This window comes from Pelodiscus sinensis, chromosome 17, assembly GCF_049634645.1.
Source record: "Pelodiscus sinensis isolate JC-2024 chromosome 17, ASM4963464v1, whole genome shotgun sequence".
Taxonomy (NCBI): domain Eukaryota; kingdom Metazoa; phylum Chordata; order Testudines; family Trionychidae; genus Pelodiscus; species Pelodiscus sinensis.
The window spans coordinates 8185143-8206952 of NC_134727.1; the positions used below are offsets into that span (position 1 = coordinate 8185143).

General features: G+C 46.3%; 2 protein-coding genes across 9 annotated transcripts in view; one reads left to right on the forward strand and one right to left on the reverse strand.

The window, feature by feature from the left end:
• LOC102454521 (rho GTPase-activating protein 7-like) overlaps positions 1-10291 on the forward strand; it is a 163002-nt gene extending 152711 nt beyond the window's left edge. For all 6 annotated transcript variants that reach the window (XM_075900170.1, XM_014569855.3, XM_014569856.3 and 3 more), the window contains one exon: positions 3847-10291. In XM_075900170.1, the coding sequence (XP_075756285.1) occupies positions 3847-3964 (118 nt within the window). In that variant the 3' untranslated portion in view covers positions 3965-10291. The remainder of the gene's footprint in view (positions 1-3846) is intronic.
• A 627-nt stretch (positions 10292-10918) lies between these two features.
• RARS1 (arginyl-tRNA synthetase 1) overlaps positions 10919-21810 on the reverse strand; it is a 37969-nt gene continuing 27077 nt past the window's right edge. For all 3 annotated transcript variants that reach the window (XM_075900172.1, XM_075900173.1, XM_075900174.1), the window contains 4 exons: positions 21704-21809; positions 13330-13502; positions 12095-12342; positions 10919-11131 (listed from right to left, as the gene is read on the reverse strand). In XM_075900172.1, coding sequence (XP_075756287.1) covers positions 11022-11131; positions 12095-12342; positions 13330-13502; positions 21704-21809 — 637 coding nt within the window. In that variant the 3' untranslated portion in view covers positions 10919-11021. The remainder of the gene's footprint in view (positions 11132-12094; positions 12343-13329; positions 13503-21703; position 21810) is intronic.

Sequence of the window (21810 nt, forward strand, 5' to 3'; positions counted from 1 at the left end):
TTATTTTTTCTTCCTTGTAAAGGTTCTCTCTTGTGTAATGAGGATAATGCTACTTTCTACCTGTGTAAAAACGCTGTGAAGTCTTTGGCCAACAAGTGCCTGTTGATTTGTGTATACACATACACAGCTCTGCCCAGTACATTGTCTCCCAGATTATCCAAAACACTGTTTTCGCATTGGAACGGATGGTATTTAAAATCCCACATAATCTTTTACTTAGATTTTTTTTTAACTGTGAATTCTGTATTAATTGCCTTGAGCACAGTGAGTACTGTGAATATTCTTCATATCCTGAAGCTGTCGCACAGTGTTTCTGAGTGCTGTTTTAATAGCTCTTCTATGACCTTTATGGCTACATCTGGACTGCAAGCCTTTTTCAAAAGAGACTTTCGAAAAAGAGCGTCTAGACTACAACCAGTACTTTCGAAAAAGCAAGCCGCTTTTTCGAAAAGAGAGCACCCAGACAGTCTGGATGCTCTCTTTTGAAAAAGCACAGTTTGCCTTACATAGCGCCTTTTTTCGAAAGAACACTTTTGGAAAAAAAGGCGTTATTCCTCATAAAACGAAGTTTTCCGCAGTCAAAAAAGCTGCCGCATTCTTTCGATTTTACTTTTGAAAGAACGCGGCAGCAGTCTAGACGCAGGTGAAAAAAAGACCTTTTTTAAACCCTGTAGTCTAGATACACCCTACGGGGAGAGAGGTAGAAAAGAGCAAGCAAGGGTGAAAGTCTAGAAGCCGTAATGATCAGTGCACTGCAAGTCAATGGCTAGCCGCAGGTATCCGCATCTGCAGATGTGGATGCAAATATCTGCAGCTCATTTTTGCAGATATGGATGCAGATAGAAATTTTGTATCCACACAAAGCTCTAAAGATTGCTTCATAGGCTCTGGTGGGGAAATCAGTGCACATTCTCATGAGTTATGAAGGGGGCTGCATGTTAGCTATACTTGTATAAATCAAGACGAGGACTTGCTGATTCGTCTCCCTAAAACAACAAAAGGTACAGGCTTACCCCCAATATCCTAACACTTGAAGTGGGAATTTCAGTCACACACAAATGAGTGCTGCAGGATAGGCCTTGCTCCTGACCTGCAAAGGGACACAGCGCACAGTTCTTTGGTTTAACCCAGGGGATATAACCAGGGGCAATAATTTTTAAAAGGGGGCCACTTCACAAATGGGCCGCCCTGGAAGGGGTGGGGCCAGGAGACACCTCCTGTTTCCCCACCCACAGACCCTGATTGACCTGGGGTAGGGGAATGCTTGAAGTCTTTGCCCCCTGCCCTCCCAGAGCCTAGAGAGAATAACCAGCTGTTTTAAAACAGCTGGTGGTTCCCTCTGATGCCACACGCCCCTGGTGGGGGAAGGAGACTCTGCATGCTCTCCCCATCCCCAGGTGTTGATTAGCCTGGGGACGGGGGAGCGGAAGGACAGCCACAGGCCGGATCCACGGGCTTAGTGGGCCACATTTGGCCCACTGAGGCTCCTTTGCCCACCCCAGGTTTAACAAAGGCAGGTAAATGGAGTGTAACCTGTAGCAGGACTTTCTCCATGGTGTTTCAGAATAAATAAGCTAGTGGAAGTGACTCCAGTCCTATGATGTTGGAGGAAAGTTAGATTTGACTCATACACTAGATAGTCTGCCCAAGAACAGTGAATTCTACTACCTCCAGGCTCTCAAGAGATGTGACTTACTCTGTAAGGGAAGGTCTTGTTGGGGAGATGCATAGGTCAGCTTTAAATTGCATGTCTGAATTTTAAAATTACTTGAGGCATAATGTAATACTGCAATTCCTTTTTCACGTGTGTTTTACCTCTCTGCATGACTCGCTTTGTGCCAGAGCTCTGGAACTCTCCCAGAAATAGGAGTGAAATTTGAGGATGCTGTGAAATGTCCAATGGACTTGAATTGCTACATTTAGTTTCAATTAACCAAAACCTAAACAGGCGAGAGTCACAAGTAACACAGCACCTCTTTGGCTAAACAATCTGCTGCAAGCTGTGAAATAGCCACTGATGCCACTCAACAGAAAAACAAGTGGGACTCTGTTGGGGACCAGCTGCAATCACTGAGTAAATAGCTAATTATATTGCAATTACTTGCCTTAATGAGGACACCATAACCATCTGGATAAACCTCATTTTCGTAAGCATGGGAGTGACTCTGTAAGTAAATCGGTTACTAATTTTAGGCTAGAGAGCTGGTCAGTGGGAAAAGGTGAATGGAAAGGAATTCTTTAGCCCAGGACTGTTCCCTAAAAGACAAGTCCCCAGAGAGACTCCAGAGTGTGAACACTGATAGTACAAGTTAGATCTCCCTGGTCTAGCACCCTCAGAACCTGACCGGTCCCAAAGAAGGGAATTTTCTGGACCAGGGTAGGTCCTTTGCCACTGACTCCCCAACCTGCTACCCTACCCCTGCTGCTGCCGGCTCAGCTTCCGGTCCCAGTTGGGTGGCCTCCCGCCTGTCTGAGTTACTGGCTCTGCTGCTGGATGCCAGATTCCCAGCGCCACGACTGGATGCTGGCCCTCCTCCCACCAGACTCCCAAACTAGAGAGTACCACTGTTGGCAAGTACAACCTGTATTTGAATGGGCATACGCTGTTGAACATTTAGCATCCCAGGAGTCGATGTGGCTGAATTACATATCTCCGCATCTGAGGTGATGTTGCCGAGCTCTGTCCTAAATGACCAAATCTCCAGCTTCTATGCGTGAATGTGAGCTGTAGCTCTGATCTAGGATTGCGTTGTCACCAGCTAAAGCATGGTGGATCTGCTGGAGATAGAATAATGAGGTTTTGCGCGGCGTCTGTCACCTCATCTGTTACTTGTAGCTCTATAATGGCAAGATGCCTACGTTGTCAGAAGTGACTGGTGATTGCCACTCCCTTTAACTGTGGGCTTGGCATTAAACACTTTAAGGTGCCTTGGTGGCTCAAAGAGCTGGATTCTCAACACTTTCTGAAATGTCTAATGGTGGACACTCATTTCTGAAGTAGTAGACAATGGCACCTGAACTGGATGTTGATATATTTAATACTCTAAAACATGGGTTCCCAAACTGGGGGTGGGGGGCATGAGGCCCCAATCAAGTTTTTTTTTTTTGTTTTGCTCAACAAGTTTTGCTGCTTTTTGGGGGGGGGGGGGGGCGTGAGGGTTTTTCAAAAATCAAAAAGGGGGCATGCTGCTGAAAAGTTTGGGAAAAGTTTAGTTGTTGCTCTAAAACAACTTCTTGTGGGAAAAGAACAGAAATGATGGCTCATTTAAAGGTCTGATGGATGTATCCATTGGAAAGACATTTGCAGCAGCTAGCAAAAATTGTACTGCATGTGATGTTCCAAAGTTCCTCCACTGAAATTAGTGCATTTTTGCATTAAAACCAGCTCTTTCCCAGACCTAGCCGAACTGTTCTTCAGGTTGTTTTACAGGGAGAAGTGTGGCCTATGTGTGTATACACAATGATGGAGGGGAGATGTAGGCATTATTACAGTACAAATTAAGAATAATTAGGTGTGTATGTTCTAGTGATTGGTTAACTTTTTACATGGTTAAACTATAATAAGCCTATTGATTAGCATTCATGGTTACACACAAACTCCTGATGCCTCTGTATCAGCAGCTGGCTCCCCGAGAGTGGGGCTACAGGCGGGAGCCGGCGTATGCCAGGAGCCAGCTTAACTGTGAAATCTTTCAGCAGTTACATGTTTACCCAATTATCTACTTTTTAACATCCCTAGTATGTACTTATAGATTAAGAATGTAGTGGATAGAAAGAAAATGAATTGCTTTGACCTCTTTATACATCTTTTAAGGGCTGCTAATGTACTGTGTTCTTGATTTGCAGGGGACGAACAACAGAATGGTACAACAGGGTCTTTGGTCATATGTGTGCTGCAGAACTGATGAGGATAAAAGACTCCTTCAAACCTCTCAGTGCTGGCACAAAGGAAACCAAAATCTAAAAGCGTCTGGTTCTAAACAGAGGCTGGTGCTGAGGAATGAGCTGCTCTTGTGCTGTCATTTTAAAAGCTACAGACATAATAGACTTGCCTATATTTTAAACCAAAAAGTAATTTGTAATGGCCTATAAATGTAATGTAATATAGTAATTTCATAAAGCTGCTTTTTCTTTCCAGTTTCAGGAAGATGTTCTTGAACTGGTTGCACAAAGATGGCTAAGAGTCAAATGTGTGTATGTATATATGCAGTTATAAAATGCAATTTTTACACCCAGGAAAGAGACAAAATATAGTTCAAAATTATAGTTATAAAGTAAATTATTAAACTAAGAAATGGTATTTCTCCAAATATACATTAAGTATTTTACAAGATGTGGAATTTTATGCATTCTAGAGTATTTTCTCTTGAATTATCTTTTTATTGAATAAGGTGGTGGAGATGTGAAGTTAATTTTAACCTCTTTACAGTTGAAAATAGGGCTGAAAACCCTTGTCTTTTTAATAGGGGAGCTAAATACTTAGCATATGCTGTTAACTCTTGATACTTCCTTTTTACATAATAAACCAATCGGGGAGGGGGAAGGTTGTTGAATGTTTTAAGTAGAGTTCCTGCATTTGCCTATTTTGCCCATGTTGAAGCTTGTAATAATTCAGTTGTTAAAGGCTGTAAGCCAATTTAACCAAACTAAATTCTAAGCGGAGATTATGTGATTGGCATTTGAATGTAACCTGCAACTTAAGTCACTTGAGCTAAATCCTAGGCATTGTGCTTGTCTACTGAACTAGAATTATGGTTAAACACTTATGTACCTTTAATAAGCTGCTCATCATAAAAGGCAAAAAGTGTGCGAGTACAGCTAATTAAAGTGCTACTCCTACGTGAAATGTTTTATACAGCAGGTGTGCAGGGGTGTGTTCAGTCTTTTGTTAGTTGTTCATTGTGAAACTAACTTGCCCTTGATTTAGAAGGACTTGGAGCTCATTCACAGTTGCATTTGTGATTAAAGAGTTGCTGAGATGTTTGCCATGCAAAGCAGCAGTATTACCTCTTTACAGCTATGGTTGTGTAAATTGTCAGCGGTTTCCCTGCACATACACTGTTCAGAACATCTAATAGTAGATTTTATAGTGCTACATAAGATAGCTGAATAGTAGGCATATCAGTCACTGGCCCTGAGTCAGGTGCATTGAACATAACTGGAGTGGTAAAACACAGGACTGAAGACAGTTGAATAAAAAAACCTACTAAATTATCACGTCATGAGTGACTGTAGCCAAATGCTATATGGCTGAGATGAGTGAATAGTGTCTGGTATTAAGTGAGGATAATAATATAATAGACATTACAGAAAAAGCATGGAATGACAACAACAAATAGAACACACCGGCTATATCTAGACTACATCCCTTGTAATGAAGCTGGGATTTACATTTCCTGTGCTTCATTTGCATAATGGCAGCATTTTTTTTCAAAAAGGGGTTTTTCAAAAATGGCTGTTTAGACAGGGATCTTTCGAAAAAGGGTTAAAAAAAACCCACAGCTGCCATTATGCAAATGAAGCATGGGAAATTTAAATCCTGGCTTCATTTGCAATTTCTCTCTAATTCACATCCCATTTTGTGAGAAAAGGGATGTAGTCTAGACACAGCCAATAATAGTGTCAGAGGGGTAGCCGTGTTAGTCTGAATCTGCAAAAGCGGTGAGGAGTCCTGTGGCACTATATAGACTAACTGCAGTGAAGGAGCATAAGCTTTCATGGGCAAAGACCCACTTCGTCAGATGCATGTAGTGGAAATTTCCAGAGGCAGGTATAACTATGCAGGCCAGAATCAGGCTGGAGATGACAGGTGGCTCCAATCAAGGAGGATGAGGCCCACTTCTAGTAGCTGATCTGGAGGTGTGAATTCCAAGAGAGCAGAGGCTGCTTTTGTAGTTAGCCAGCCATTCACAGTCTTTGTTTAATCCAGAGTTGATTGTGTCAAACTTGAAGATGAACTGTAGCTCAGCAGTTTCTCTTTGAAGTCTGATCCACTTACACCCCTTCTCTACCTACGCTACATCGCTGACATCTTCATCATCTGGACCCATGGGAAGGAGACTCTGGAAGAATTTCACCATGATTTCAACAGCTTCCACCCCACCATCCACCTCAGCATGGACCAATCTACACGGGAGGTCCATTTCCTGGACACCACTGTACAAATAAGTGACGGTCACATCAATACCTCCCTATACCGAAAACCTACCGACCGCTATACTTACCTGCATGCCTCCAGCTTCCATCCCAGACACACCACATGATCCATTGTTTACAGCCAAGCACTGAGGTACAACCGCATATGCTCCAAACCCTCAGAGACCTACACCTACAAGATCTTCAACAAGCATTCTGTAAACTGCAATACCCACAGGAGGAAGTGAGGAGACCGATTGACAGAGCCAGACGTGTACCCAGAAGCCGCCTGCTACGGGACAAGCCCAAGAAAGAAACCAACAGAACACCACTGGCCATCACCTGCAGTCCCCAGCTAAAACCTCTCCAATGCATCATTAGTGATCTACAGCCCATCCTGGACAATGATCCCTCACTTTCACAGGCCTGGGGAGGTAGGCCGGTCCTTGCCCACAGACAACCCGCCAACCTGAAGCATATTCTCAACACCAACTACACACCGCACCATAATAACTCGAACTCAGGAACCAATCCTTGCAACAAACCTCGGTGCCAACTCTACCCACATATATACACCAGCAACACCATCACAGGACCTAACCAGATCAGCCATACTGTCACTGGTACATTCTCCTGCACATCCACCAACGTAATATATGCCAACATGTGCCAACAATGCCCCACTGCTATATACATCGGCCAAACTGGACAGTCCCTACGTAAAAATCAATGGACACAAATCTGATATTAGGAATGGCAAAATACAAAAACCTGTAGGGGAAGACTTCAATCTTCCTGGACACACAATTGCAGATCTAAAGGTAGCCATCCTGCAGCAAAAAAACTTCAGGACCAGACTTCAAAGAGAAACTGCTGAGCTACAGTTCATCTTCAAGTTTGACACAATCAACTCTGGATTAAACACAGACTGTGAATGGCTGGCTAACTACAAAAGCAGCTTCTGCTCTCTTGGAATTCACACCTCCAGATCAGCTACTAGAAGTGGGCCTCATCCTCCTTGATTGGAGCCACCTGTCATCTCCAGCCTGATCCTGGCCTGCATATTTATACCTGCCTCTGGAAATTTCCACTACATGCATCTGACGAAGTGGGTCTTTGCCCACAAAAGCTTATGCTCCTACACTTCAGTTAGTCTATAAGGTGCCACCGGACTCCTCCCTGCTTTAGCCAATAATAGCAGAGCCTAAAACACAAGGTGGTAATACTAGGGGGAAGGGAGCAATGATACTTCATTGCAAGGATGAAGTGAGGCAAATACAGTGGATCTTAAATAACTCAAACTGCGGATAGAATTTGCATGCTTTGAGAGTATAGCGCCAGGAAGGTATTGCTTTACCAGTATGGTCATTGACAGATGCTCTGGGAGACTAGAGGGGTTATAAAAATAGAAAACTCTGCCCTATTGGAAGATTTCACTTATCCCCACATTGACTGGATACGTGCCAAGCTGGGATACAAAGAAAGACCTAGTTTCTGGACATCACTGCCTTTCTGGAGCAGCTAGTTCTAGAACCCAGAAGAGGAAGCAAGTGTTAATACTAAATCATCTGTTCTGCTCAGAGATGAATATAGCTATCAGCAAGCCCTAGTATAAAAACATTAACAGCACTGTTAGGGGAAACACCAAAGTGATGAATATGGCTGTGCCCCATTTGCATATGTTCATGTGCAAGACTGGCCAGTGTAGACACAGCCAAAAGATACAGCCACAAAAGTTAAATGCCTGCAAGCATTTTAAAACCTGACAATGGAGGCCCAAAGTGACGGTATACATCAAAAACATAGTAAGATGACCAAAAAAATAAAACTGCTATAAAGCAAAAAGGCATCCTTTAAGTGAAAGCCTACTGAGCAGAACAGACAGGAATATAAATGCTGGTGAGTCAAGTGTAAATAAATATGCCACCAAAGTAATTTGAAGAGCAAAACACAAACAGCAAAAACAAAAAACAAAACCAACCCCAAAATTTAAAACCAGCTGCACCGTCAGGAAGGTAGTGGATCAAGGTGCAAAAAGAATATACGAGGAAAAGGTTAGTGTCAGAAGTTAAATCAATTTTTTCCTTTCACAGCCTCTGCATTAAAGTGACTCAGTCTCACATCTGAGTCATTTGTTTTAAGTGACAAAGATGAAGAATGGTCTCAAATTAAGGGGGAAGAAAGGAGGTTTCTGGAACAAACAGGAACAGCAGGACCAAAAGGCAGTCATCTAAGGTGGGAAGGAACTCAAATATGAAATTGCTAAGTGTGGTATGTGACCTACTTGAACCAACTTCTCTACAGCCAGACAAAAGGCTTGTTGTACAGGCCCCTTTAATGAGAACAAGGTAAAATTTGCACCAGTAATGCATAGGTGAAAACCTAAGCCCATCTAAACAGACAAAATTAGGTTAAAATTAGCTGTTACTGCTCAAGCGAGACATTACATGATTGTGGAGTGATCTCGTTGAGCTTTTTTGATTGCCACTGTATGTTGAGCAAATGTCTGGATGATGCACTACATTCATGCTAGCTTCACTACCACATGCAGGTCTAATAACCTCATGGCGAAGAAAAAAAAAAGTAAAAACCACACTTGTGGCTGGGCTGGGTCTAGACTGGCCAGTTTTTCTGGAAAATCAGCTGCTTTTCTGGAAAAACTTGCCAGCTGTCTACACTGGCCGCTTGAATTGCTGCAAAAGCACTGATTTCCTACTGTAAGAAATCAGTGCTTTTTGCGGAACTACTAGGCTGCTCCCGTTTGGGCAAAAGTCCCTTTTGTGCAGAAGGGCTGGTGGAGACAGCTGAGATTTGTTTTCCGCAAAAAAGCCCCGATCGTGAAAATGGCAAAAAGAGGGCCCACTGACAGAGTACATTTCCCCCTGAAGAAGTAGGATGACCCATTATAACTGGCCTTGGGTAGTGTGGCAGTAGTGATGTAAGCCCCAAGGAAAACTAATCCTTAGAAGTTGCCTAGGAATGCTGCCAAATTAACACTATTGCACCATTGGCAATGTAGGTTGTGACATATGCTTGTGCTAGAGATGAACTACTTAAAAGTTGTGTTAGCAGATAAGTCACACAGCTAAACCTGGAGCCAGGCATCCAATCCTAAAGCAGCTTTTAAAAATACTCAAATCAGATTAAGTACATAAACATTTAGCTGCAAGAACAATGAAAAATGTGTGTAAAATATAATATGGGCAGGGATGCGGCAATGAGTTTTTTTAATAGGTAGAACAAGGGACTTTCTAAAGCTTACTTATTACAGAGATTTGTTTTAAAGTCCAGTGTAGCATATGTACAATTAAAAGTGAAGTAGTTTAGTGTTGTGCAATAAGGGCTAATGATTTTAAATGCCCCCAAATGAAATTTTTTGTTAGCTGGAGTTAAGCTATGCTTAATTTAAGATAGTTCTAGTTTACTATAGTTTAAATCCCCTCCTCGCCCCCTCCCCCCCGGCCCCACACACACACCCAAAACCCCTTAGACTTCAGTTGCATAGTTGACCACAGCTGTAGCTAGTCATTTATGATGGCTTTGACACATATGTATACTTTACAATAGTATTAGAAACAGTGTTTTACTGGTGTTCTTTACAGGCTTTGAGAAATGAGAATGCATTTAAACTGAGCAATGGGTGAAAAACTCCACAGTAGTAAGGTACAAACCTACCCCCCCTGCTGAGGCCACAGGGAATTAGTAAAAATCTTAAAATGCAAACAATGTACAGATTCAGCTGCACTTCACTCATTCTTCCTTCAAATTAGCTTAAAGATCCGGACTAAAATATACTAAGTCTGTGGTACTCAGGCTGAAGCTAGCAAGCCCCAATGGCTCTTTAATGCATCTCCTGCACTTCTTTATAGGTGTGATTTAATTAACCATTCAGGATCCTTTTAAATTATCTTATGAACCAGTGGTAGCTAATAAACTAAGACTCCTGGGTCAGTCCTTTTGCTGTGAGACTAATATATATGAAAACTAAATATTTCCAATCACACTGTTTAAATATGATTTAAAAAGAAACAAGTCACACTACTAAGGTTCTTTTGGGGACTACTGATCGCTAACTTGGCTCCTGCAGCCCCGGTTTGAGAATCACTGGTCTGACTTCAACTGCATCTTTCTAAAGAATTAAACTTTAGCAGTTTAAGCTATTAAAAAACATTTATATGAGACTATGCAACATAGGGTGCATAGGACAGCTTCTGGTACATATGACAGTTGGGAATGTTAATATGAGTAAGAATTTGACCACTTTCTTATTCCTATGCTGTAAATACTTTTGGATGAAGTACTGAGTTTGTAATAGCCTGGACAAAGCACCTCTAATAAAGGTGCAGCTCGCAAACATTGTCAGTTCTGTTCTGTCTCTGTGTTCCAGGTTATACCACTGATGCATTCTTGACCTTGATTTTATGGACCTATTCAGGCACCCATGTGTAAAAAGTTGTTTCCTTCAAAACAACACTGACAATATGCCACCCTGCTATAGGGTAGGGATGTAAGTGTGTGCTTACTGATAAGCATGTGCTTACTGGGTAGTTGACTAGTAACTCTGGTACTGGAGGTACAGGGCTAGGAGCAGGAGGCCCATAGTAGGGTGAGAGCCCAGTTCCTCTGTCTCCCCCTTATGGCAGAACTGCAGAGGGGTTAGCTCCTGGGCCAGGAGCTAACCTCTCTGCAGTTTCTCCCCTTATCGACTGATGGAAATTCCATTGACTACACATAATTTAACATGCCTAGTACAGGGCAGTATACATTAACTCAATCCATGAAATATTGGCAGTTATTTATTTCTGAAGGAGGTTTTGAATAAGACTTCACTATGACAGCTGAGAAAACTAGTTTAGGAAAATACAAGTGGTCCAGGTGCAGGGCAGTTACATCTTCTGGACAGGTTTGATGCCCAGGATGTCAAACCCTTTGGCCATGATAGCAGCTGTTGCTTCACACAGCAACATTCTCCACATGTTCACCTTCATTATCATTCCTGAAGAAGAAAATAAATAATATGAGTGTGAATGAGATGGGTCAGGAGTCACTGCACCCACTAAAAGGTAACAATGCACGAGTTTCAAGCGGAAGTACAGCAAGTAGTGTTTTTGCACAAGAGATGATCACTCTGATATAGTTTTCTGTTACAAGCGCAAGCACTTGTAAGCTGCTTTGATATACAGGCAGTCCCTGGGTTACGTACAAGATAGGGACTGTAGGTTTGTTCTTAAGTTGAATTTGTATGTATGTCGGAACTGGTACATATTGTAGGGGAAACTCTAGCCAAACATTTCTCCAGAGCTCAGTTTTATTCTCCCACACCTCACTTCCCTCAGTCCTTTATTCTCAAGCTGAGGTGTCTGCTGAGAAAAGCCTCTCCACGTCTCCCTGGTCTGCTGGAGGAGTGGGGGGGGCACTAGCTTCGCGTCTTCCTGGTCTGCTGGGGGGAAGCAGCTAGTGCGGGGTTGCCTCACCCTGTTTGTAAGTAGGGATCCGATGTAAGTCGGATCCATGTAACCCGCGGACTGCCTGTATATGGTGAATTTCTTTTTTTAAATAGAAATGGGTTTTCTATAAAGCAGCAGAAGAGAAGTCGATGTTGACCACAGACTGCCTTCCTCCAAATATGGCAATAGCTCTGTTCTTTGTATAGGCCAAGACATGCATTGGTTTATAAAAATCAGTAGCACTTGTCATACAAACCAGATATTATTTACTATTAGCAGTACCTCTGCAGAAAGAACAAAAAGTTGCCTCAATATGCATGTGCATCTTGTAGTAAAAAATTACTGGAGTAGCAGCCTTGTTAATGCAAAATTAAAACAAATCCAGATGTGAGTAGTTTTAATGACCTTTCAGCCTGGAATGCTGGTGCAAACCTGATCAATTGCATCATCAGAATCCTCTAATTATAATCTCATAGGGATGTGGCTGCTGCAAGTTTAAGGGATGCACTCACCAGTTTGTCTGTCTTTTTCCACACAATAACAGTTATCATAGAACTCTGTGAAGGTGGTGGCCAGCTCGTAGAGGTAGTCACAGAGCGTGTGTAGTAAGAGGTCATCCAAGATCTTCTGCAGAATCTCAGGAAATCTCAGAATACACTTGCCCAGTTTCCACTCCTTTTCATGGTCCAGCAAGATCTCTGTTTCTCTAGCTGCTTTCTGCAACATCTCTTCATCAATGTTGGCCAGGCGTGCTATAGATCTGACAAAGAAACCAGCCCAGCTATGGTCATGTTTATGTATAGAATTCTGCAACAGGACTGAAGGGCCGAAAGCAAAGGGATTATGATCTAGCTATGGAGTGATAACTCAAACAGATACTAGAAAGCAGCCTGAATTGCATAGCAAAATATTCATTTTCACCAAGGATGCGACCATGCACTGGGTGGAGACAATAGCGAAGGGGCTGGACATGTCTACAGGAGAAAGAGGGGATGACAAGCAGAAAAGCAGTAACAGATGGGAGAGGGAAGTAGGGACAGGTACCCAAAAGAGGTGAGAGGTGCAGAGTTCTCGGGAAACGAGCTATGCAGTACAACCCTATATACATATTCAATCAGGAGAGAGCTGTATATCAATCTGATGCCTGCCTGGAAAACATCTCCATACACGTGCACTGAAAACATACCTGCCCCTTAGTGACCATTTTCACTAAGTAGGATGCATCTAGACATAAGGCAGAATTGTGCCACACTGCTAGAAAAAACTGCCAGCCTCTCCACCCAGCTTAAGGACAGCCTGCAGTGACTGCCAACAACTGATTTCCACTTCCATGCCCTCTCAGAAGAGATGGGGCCTAGATCACAGCATCTGACAATACTGAAAACAGGCTTAGGCGGATGAAGTGCCAGCCCAGCACAGAGTTCAGGCTGAGCTACTATGAAGCATGTATGGACTTTATACTGAACAGGGCAGAGCTTTCCAGACGGGGCCCGCTAGACTTCTTCTTTGGTATCTAAGGGCAAGCAGCTTGTGAAACAAAATGGAACATACTTAAGGCCCCAAACACAGAGATTTTTTTTTTTTATGAAGGAGCAGGAGAGCAAAGGAAACCACTGCTGAGATTCTTCCCAGGAATTCTGTTGGTTTTAGTTAATTGGACTAGAACAGATATATTAGACTTTTTGCAGCCTAAAGGGCAACTCATTGTAAGGTAGGTCTTTAAGCAAATGAAAAACCCTTGAGCTACCTGATTCGAGTGAAGGCATAGAGCAAGTAAGCAGCTGTATTTCCTCTGTCATCCAACATTTTATCAAAGGAAAAGATGTAATCGTTCATCCTGTTATGGGAGAGATCAGCATATTTAATGCAGCCAAAAGCAACCGATGTCTGTGCAGCCTTCAGTTCTTCTTCAGTTAGGACCTATAAAAAAACCAAAAAGAAAAAAATCAGGTTGTAAGCAATTTAGGAATGTTAGAGTTTAACTGATTAACCCAGTAGCCAATAAGCTGATTCTTATTGGTTAATGGTATCGGATAAACTCAGCCGGCTCCTGGGGAGGCGGCTTTGCTGCGGCAGGACAGGGAAGCCTTCTCTCTGGGAGCCGGGCCGGTAGGAGCTGGCAGCCCTGCTCCCAGGGAGGCTTCGCTGCGGACTGCAATATAAAGCCTGCAGCGCATGTAACCGCTAAGATGTTCCGTGGTTACATGGTTACCATGTTATATGATTGCTAACATCCCTAGTAACCATTCTGTCCCCGTGCAGCATGCTGGGCTTCCTCCCAAGCCCAGAGAAACAGACAGGCCTCAGTAAGAGCTACTCTAGAGGCACAGGCTGGACAAAAACATGGTTGTTGGTTCTGCTGTTTCTAGAGGGCAACTAGCTGGCTAGAAACAGTTTCAAAGCACAGATTGTTCAGTCAAATTTCCTTAGCGCTCAAGTGAATTTTGTATTTCATCAAGGCTTGCTATAAGGTGGATACACAACACTTCCTGCTGCCAAAGTGGCCCCAGGCAAGTATTGTTCCTGTGACACTTAAAATTAAGGTCCTATTCTCTGTGTATGGACAGCAAGATTAATGGTTGGGCCTAGTGCCTTTAACCGAAATGTGGGCTGGTTGTGGCCTCCCCATGCAATTAGAGGTAAAGTTGAATATTGGTAAAATGCTTTGGAAGAGGGAAAATGACACCTAACTGTAAAGTAGCACTATTCTGCCCCACTCTTTGACCTCAGAGAGGTTTAGAAAGAAGTTAGCATCTCTCCTATTCTGCCTCCCCCTATCACCAGAACAGAATGGTCTGAAAGTCAGGACTCATATTTCAGTTAATGAGGAGCTCTTCAAAATCAGTTCATCTGACATTGTGGAACAAACTTAAAAAACAACAAATGGTCTGGTAGTTCTTTATAGACTAACAAAACATGTAGATGGTATCACGAGCTTTCGTGGGCACAGCCCACTTCTTCAGATGACCGGAGTTTATCTGAAGAAGTGGGCTGTACTCACGAAAGCTCATGATACCATCTTGTTAGTCTATAAAGTGCTACCAGACCATTCGTTGTTTTTTAAATTTATCTTGTACAGACTAACTCGGCTACCCCCTGAAGCTTCCATAGTGGAGCAAGGCCGCCCAGCTAAGGCTACGCAAGAGAAACTGCCCTATCACACATTTCTGAAGCTATTTTGAGGCTGTATCATTTTTACTGAAATCAGAGGGTGACCTGTCCACAATTCAGGCTCTTCTATAGCTTCCTCGCCTCTGCAATCTCCTCATACATGACCTGCTTGAATTCCAACAATTCCCAAATAACAGGCTACACCATAGGAGTTGTTTGATCACGCAGAGGCTCCAGTGAAATGTGCCACAGAGCCAGTCAAGAGAGAAGAGGTTTGAGCTATATTATACAGCCTCCGTACCAGCGACCCTGGAACTCACTATCTCAATATACCTCATCGCTCAGTGCGGCAGCAAAGGCTGCGCTGTATGGAAAACTGCACTGCTGTGTTCTGTATTCTACCACCACCTGCTGGACCTTTAAAGCATCGACTGTTTACCCCATTGCATACAGTAGAGATTTAAGGCCCTCTTACAAGGCAGGGACCTCTCCCAGGCAAGGAATATGACCTGCCCCAACTTTTTTATTTTTTTTAAATTGTTTCCACCTTGGCCAGGGGCAGCTGACAGGGTGTTCCTGGTGGAAGTTCATTTTTGTTTTTAGTGTAGCAATCTCTGCCCCTGCTCCTCTCCTGCCTAGGGCAGCTTCTCACCTAACAAACCTCTCCCACCTCCTCTGCTGCCAAGAGAATTTCTGTCCCAAACAACAGGGCCAAGTCCCAGAGCTGCTTACCATCCTGCACCCAGCTGGCTGACTCTCTCTCTCCTACTCGCCTCTCAGATTTTACCTCCTTTCCCTGTTAAAAATCCCTGCTTTGCCAGCAGGCTCCTGGCCCCACACTGGGCAGTCTCCCACAGCTCAGATTCTGCTCCCGAAGAGCAGCTTGCTCAACATTCTGCATCAACTTCAGCCAAAGCAATGAGAGGGGCAGGGCTGACTACAGTAAATTCTTCTAGCACTGAGTGCTTTAACATCCTAATCTGTGCTCCCGGATCCAACAGGGCAATAAGTATTTCAGGGCTTGTCAACCCCTGGGAAGAGCTGAGAGCAGCTAGTGTGGAATGCACACTAACTCCCCGCACCGCCCCTCGTACTGTGCACTAAGGGTGTCTTCTTGCTCTGTAGCTTAACGCATTTGAGAAGTGCGATAGCTAAACTGCCTGAGGGCACTCAGCAGTCCACCTACAGAATTATACAGAAGAGCTAGTGGGTCTTTAATTCATACCCTGGCTTCCTGCCCACTAACTTCCCATGTAGACAAGCCCTCAGACTGGGGATGTGAACAGATAACTGGTTAACCGATTACTGGTTAGTGTCACCCTTACCAGGTTATATTTACCAGGTAATGCTTAACTGGTTCTCCGGGAGCAACACTGCAGGGCCCGTGTGAGGTCAGGGGCTGGCAGCTCACCTAGTGCGGGGCTGGGAGTGGAAGTCTTGCAGGCTGGTTGGGAGCTGCTCTGGCCAGGCTGGAGCGGTCTCCTGCCTGGGATCCCACTTAGTCAATTAACCGGTTAAATGTTTAGCTAACCTAACGTTCATCCAGGTAACTTATTAATTGGGATTTTACATCCCTACTCACACACTGTATCTTTCAAAGCTACAATGTCCAGTCAGGACTGAGGCTTTGCTGGAAGTGCAATCCTGCAGGCTCAAGTGAGCGCTGATGAACCAAGAAATACACTAAATCCATTAGGAATTAACATCAGTGCCTGCTCCACAGTGCAGGGAAAAGAACGGTTACTTACCTGTAACTGTTCTTCTTCGAGATGTGTTGCTCATGTCCATTCGAATCAGGTGTGCGCACCACGTGCACTGCGTCTTCCGGAGCATTTTCCCTAGCAGTACCCATAGTGCCAGCAGGGCGCCCCCTGGAGTGGCGCCGCTATGGCGGAGCATAAGTACCCCTGCCGGCGCTCTCCCTCCTCAGTTCCTTCTTGCCGGACGCTCCGACGAAGGGGAGGTAGGAGGGGAATTGAATGGACATGAGCAACACATCTCGAAGAACAACAGTTACAGGTAAATAACTGTTCTTTTCTTCTTCAAGTGGTTGCTCATGTCCTTTCGAATCAGGTGATTTCCAAGCCAACCCCACTCCATGGAGGAGGGGTCGGAGCACCCAGAAAGAGAAGTCCAGGAAAGATGAACAACCCAAAACATCTTTATTCAAGTAACATAACACGGAGAACTGTTGAATAAAGTGCAATGTGGTACAGAGAAAAAAACTAACATATTTACAATACAGAGCTGAGACCCGCAGAGCCCAACCCCTGGCCTGCTGTGTCAGCGCATAGTGAGCCATAAAGGTATGCACTGAAGACCATGTGGCCGCCCTGCAGATTTCCGTAATTGGAACCTGCGCCCCCAAAACTACAGAGGACGCCTACGCCCTGGTGGAATGTGCTGTAACCTGGGGCGGGACCTTCCCGGCCAAGACATAACACTCCCTGATACACCCCGCGATCCAATTGGACGACCTCTGGGTCAAGATAGGGAGCCCTTTCATTCTGTCCGCGAAAGCAACAAACAGTTGTGTGGACTTACGAAAGGGTTTCATTCTATCAACATAAAAGGCTAACGCCTGCCTAGCGTCTGGGGAGTGGAGCACTTGCTCCTTAGGACAGGCATGGCTTTGGAAAGAAAACCGAGAGGTAAATTTCTTGGAACAGATAGAATGGTGACACCACCTTGGGGAGAAAGGCCGGGTGAGGATGGAGCCTCACATTATTGTCCGAGAACAGTAGGTAGGGTGGATTTACAGTTAGCGCCCTCAGCTTGGAGACCCTGCGAGCCGACATAATGGCCACAATGAACGCAACCTTCATAGAGCGGGGCTTCAGAGAACACATAGCCAGCAGCTCAAAGGGGGGTGGCATCACTCGCTGCCTTCCATGTTGGATCGACAGGAGTCTCTCTGTTCTCTGACCATGTGGTCAAAAGATTCCTTAAGGGTTTTGATAAGTTATATATCTCGGTTAGACCCCCTCTCCCTGAGAGGGAGTCAACAATGACTTTTCCTTGTTGAGCATGAGGTCCAGTTTTACGAAGAGAGTCCTTGTAAGGGAAACTTGAGCCTCAACTTTTTCTTAGGATCGACCACGAATCAGCCAGTCGTGTAGGTACGGAAAGATGTGTACCCCTTTTTTGCGGAGGAAAGCTGCTACGACCGACATGCATTTCGTGAATACCCTGGGTGCTGTCGAGAGACCAAATGGGAGCACTGTAAACTGGAAGTGACAGCAGGATACAATAAAGTGGAGAAACCTCCTGTGGCTGGGTCTTACTGCCACATTAAAGTAAGCGTCCTTGAGATCAAGAGTTGCGTTCCAGTCTCCTAACTGTAATACCGGGATAACAGAAGCCAGGGTTACCATTCTGAATTGGGATTTTACCACCATCTTGTTGAGGTCCCTGAGGTCTAGGATGGGATGAACCCCGCCCTTGGGGTTTGGGACAATAAAATACCGGGAATAAAACCCCTTGCCCTTAAATGTGGATGGACCCTCTCTACCGCTCCCTTTTGGATGGAGAATGCCTTCATGAGAGGTGTCCCTGAAAAGGGACGGGCGAGTTGGAAGGGGGTGAACCCAGGAAGGGGATAGTATAGCTATCTCTGACTATTCTCAGAACCCAGGCGTCGGTGGTGATTCCTACCCAGGCACGGGCAAAACGGGATAATCTGGCCCCAAACAGGGGGCTAGGGGGGGAAACTGGTGCGCAACGCTCTAGAGGACCGTCAAAATGGGTGCTTGGACTGTTGAGAGGGGCCGTGTCCAACCCCACGGGGTTATCCCCTCTTGGGCGGTGACGACGACCTCTGGCCGATGACGGGGCCACAGCCACCCCTGCACCCCCACTGGGAGCACGAGGATGGCATCTCCAGTAATCCCCACGGGGGACCTGGGACTGCGTTCTCCCCTACTGTCTGTAGGGAAACTGACGTTGCTGAGGAGCCGGCATGTGGATCCCCAAGGACCGGAGAGTAGACCTTGTGTCCTTGAGCGTATGGAGCCTCAAGTCTGTATGCTCCGAGAATAATGCCTTGCTGTCAAAAGGCAGATCCTGAATAGTAGTCTGGACATCAGGAGGTATTCCAGACACCTGCAGCCAGGCACTACAGCGCATAACTACACCTGACGCCATGGTGCGGGCTGCAGAGTCAACAGCGTCCAGTGAAGCCTGAAGAGCTGTACGGGCGATAGTCCTGTCCTCTGTGGTCATAGCCGCAAACTCCTGACATGCCTTGGCGGGAAGCCTATCTTTAAACTTATCCATCGCCTGCCATGTGTTATAGGCGTATCGGCTCAGCATTGCCTGCTGGTTAGCACTGCAGAGCTGCACCCCACTAGTGGTATACACACACCTTACGCCCCATCAGGTCGAGGCGTTTGGGCTCTCTAGCCTTCGGGGACAGCCCCGACTGCGGAAGTCTCTCCTTCTGGGCCGCAGCTTGGACTACCAGGGACCCCAGGACAGGCTGGGAATACAGGTGCTCGTGCCCTGACTGCAGGACATAATAGCGACTTTCTACTCCCTTTAAGGTAGGGGTTAAAGAAGTCGGGGTCTGCCACAGGGCGTTACTGATCTTAGCCACTGTTTTGTTGAGTGGCAATGCAAAACGGGCTGGCGCATCATCGGACAGGATGTCTATCATGGGATCCGTGTCCTCCACTACTGGCTCCACTGGGACACCCAGATTGGAGGCCAGACGCCGGAGCAGATCCCGATGCGACCAAGAATCTATTGTCGGCATTGCCGGTGCGGGATCCGCTAAAGCTTCGTCAGGAGACGAGGACGATGACTCCTGGAATGGCACCGGATCTAGCATAGGGCCCGATGGAGGGGGCAGCTGGGCAGGCGGCACAACGGCCGGAAGCGGGTCCGGCACTGAAGCCTGCGGATCTCTAGCGGCATCGATAGTAGCAGCCGTCTGGGCCAAGGGAGGGGGTCGTGACAGCGACGCCGACAGAGGTGCCTGGAGACACTCGACACCACGTAGCGGGGCACAGGCCCTTGCCACTGGTGGTATGCCTACGGCGTCCAAAAAGGCCAATGCGGCTGGGGTGGCCAAGTCTGCTGCACACGCGAACAGTGCCGGGAACGGGATTTATGATGTGACGAAGCTGCCGAGGACTCCGACCTGAAAAAGCCCACATCAGAATCTGAAGAGAAGTCAGACTCAGGCCAGGGTGGTGCCAATGACGAGTGCCCTGGCACTATCGGAGGGGTGAACCTGGCCATAGATTCTGGCTTGCCCGCGTGCGTGTGGTGAGGGCGTACCGGTACTGGTAAGACAGGCCCCTGTGCTGCATGCAGTGTCGACGCAGTGCATGTGGACGGTGCCGGTTGTGGGCGTGGACCTCTCAAGTCCAGTTGCCCCAAAGACAGCACCCCCATTGTTGCCCCGATGGATACCACAGCAGGCAGGACAGAAGGCGCCCTCAAAGAAATGGGCATTATCGGCGTTGGTGGTACTGGCATGGCCCACTGGGCTGATGCCGGTACCTGAAGTGGTGCCGAAGAGCCCGGTGCCTGCACTTGCATCAGTGCCGAAAAGCCCGGTGCCGAAGACAGAAGCAGCAACCCGGTCAAGAGGGTCGGTGCCGTTGACGGTGCCATAAGGCTTGAGTAATATGGTGCCGTTGATGATGCCATAAGGCCTGAGTAATACAGCACTGGGGCAGCCAAGACCGGTTCCGGGAGAGGTCCCAGCACCGACAGGGGTCGAGGCCAGTCAGGCACCGCGTGAGGCCTGGCGGCCCTTTGTCGAGGCTGGCACCGAGGTAGAGGCAAGCGGTACTGGTCCCACTGCATATGTGAGCGGTGCCGACCGATCCAACCGGTGCGGAGGAGAAGCCAGTGCCAACATGGATCCCGGCGTTGAAGATCTCGACCTCTCCGCCTCAATCGACGACAGAGGGGAGGTAGTGAGGCTAATCAGGTCCTGCGCCGCCGCAAAAGTGTCCGGCGTCGAAGGACGATGCGAGGGTAGCTGACCTGGACTTGATGGTCGTCCAGCTCTTTTACACTGCACCATACTATTCAGAGACGCCTGCACTGGGGATTCGAGGCAACGGTGTAGGCCGGACCTGGACTTCCGGCTCGGAGACCTACCCCGTGAAGACCTTGACTTCTTCGGCACCGGGGAGTGAGAGCGGTACCGAGGCCTCAGTACCGAAGTCTGCGCATGGGATGGAGTGTCCCGTGTCGACACCGGCACACTGTGGAATGTCCAGTCGGTGCCGGCTGTAAAGCTGCCTCCATGAGAAGCTTCAAACGAGAGTCCCGCTCCCTCTTCGTGTGCGGCTTGAACGACCTGCAGATCTTACAGGCATCTGCTAGGTGACCCTCACCCAAACACTTTAAACAGCTATCATGAGGGTCTGCCTTGGGCATGAATTTAGCGCATACAGCGCAAGCCTTAAAGCCTTGTGGTCCAGGCATTCCTCACCCCTGAAGGGGGAGAAGGAAAAAACAAAGAACTGCTAACTATAACTAATTTGAACTATTTACAACTATCTACAACACTAAGAGAAACGGGAAACCATTAACTACTCTAACAGAGAGACACGCTCCAACGACCGTCACGGGTGGTAAGAAGAAATTGAGGAGGGGGAGCGTCGGCAGGGGTACTTATGCTCCGCCACAGCGGTGCCACTCCAGGGGGCGCCCTGCCGGCGCTACGGGTACTGCTAGGGAAAATGCTCCGGAAGACGCGGTGCGCGCGGAGCGCACACCTGATTCGAATGGACATGAGCAACCATTCGAAGAAGAAATTGACACACTTCAAAGGTAGAGGGACTCTCTTACTGGCATCAAGAACAATCCCAGGCCATAAAACAGGGCTGCTTGCTAATCACAGCTTGCAGCAGAACAAGCCAAATAAGCCATGTGATGGAGGAGAAAGACTTGCTCTGAATATATTCTCCTTCGGCTCCATTATACAGAAGCAGGCAGTAAAGATTAAGCCCACTTACTTTTCAAGAAAGAAAGTAAAGCATCACAATCACCTTGTCACGCTCTTTGTCCTTCAGTTTGTCCATTGATCGTTTCAGCCCCTCTTCCAGGAGATCAATGAGCCGCACTGTATCCCCAGAACGAGTTTTGAACTTTTTCC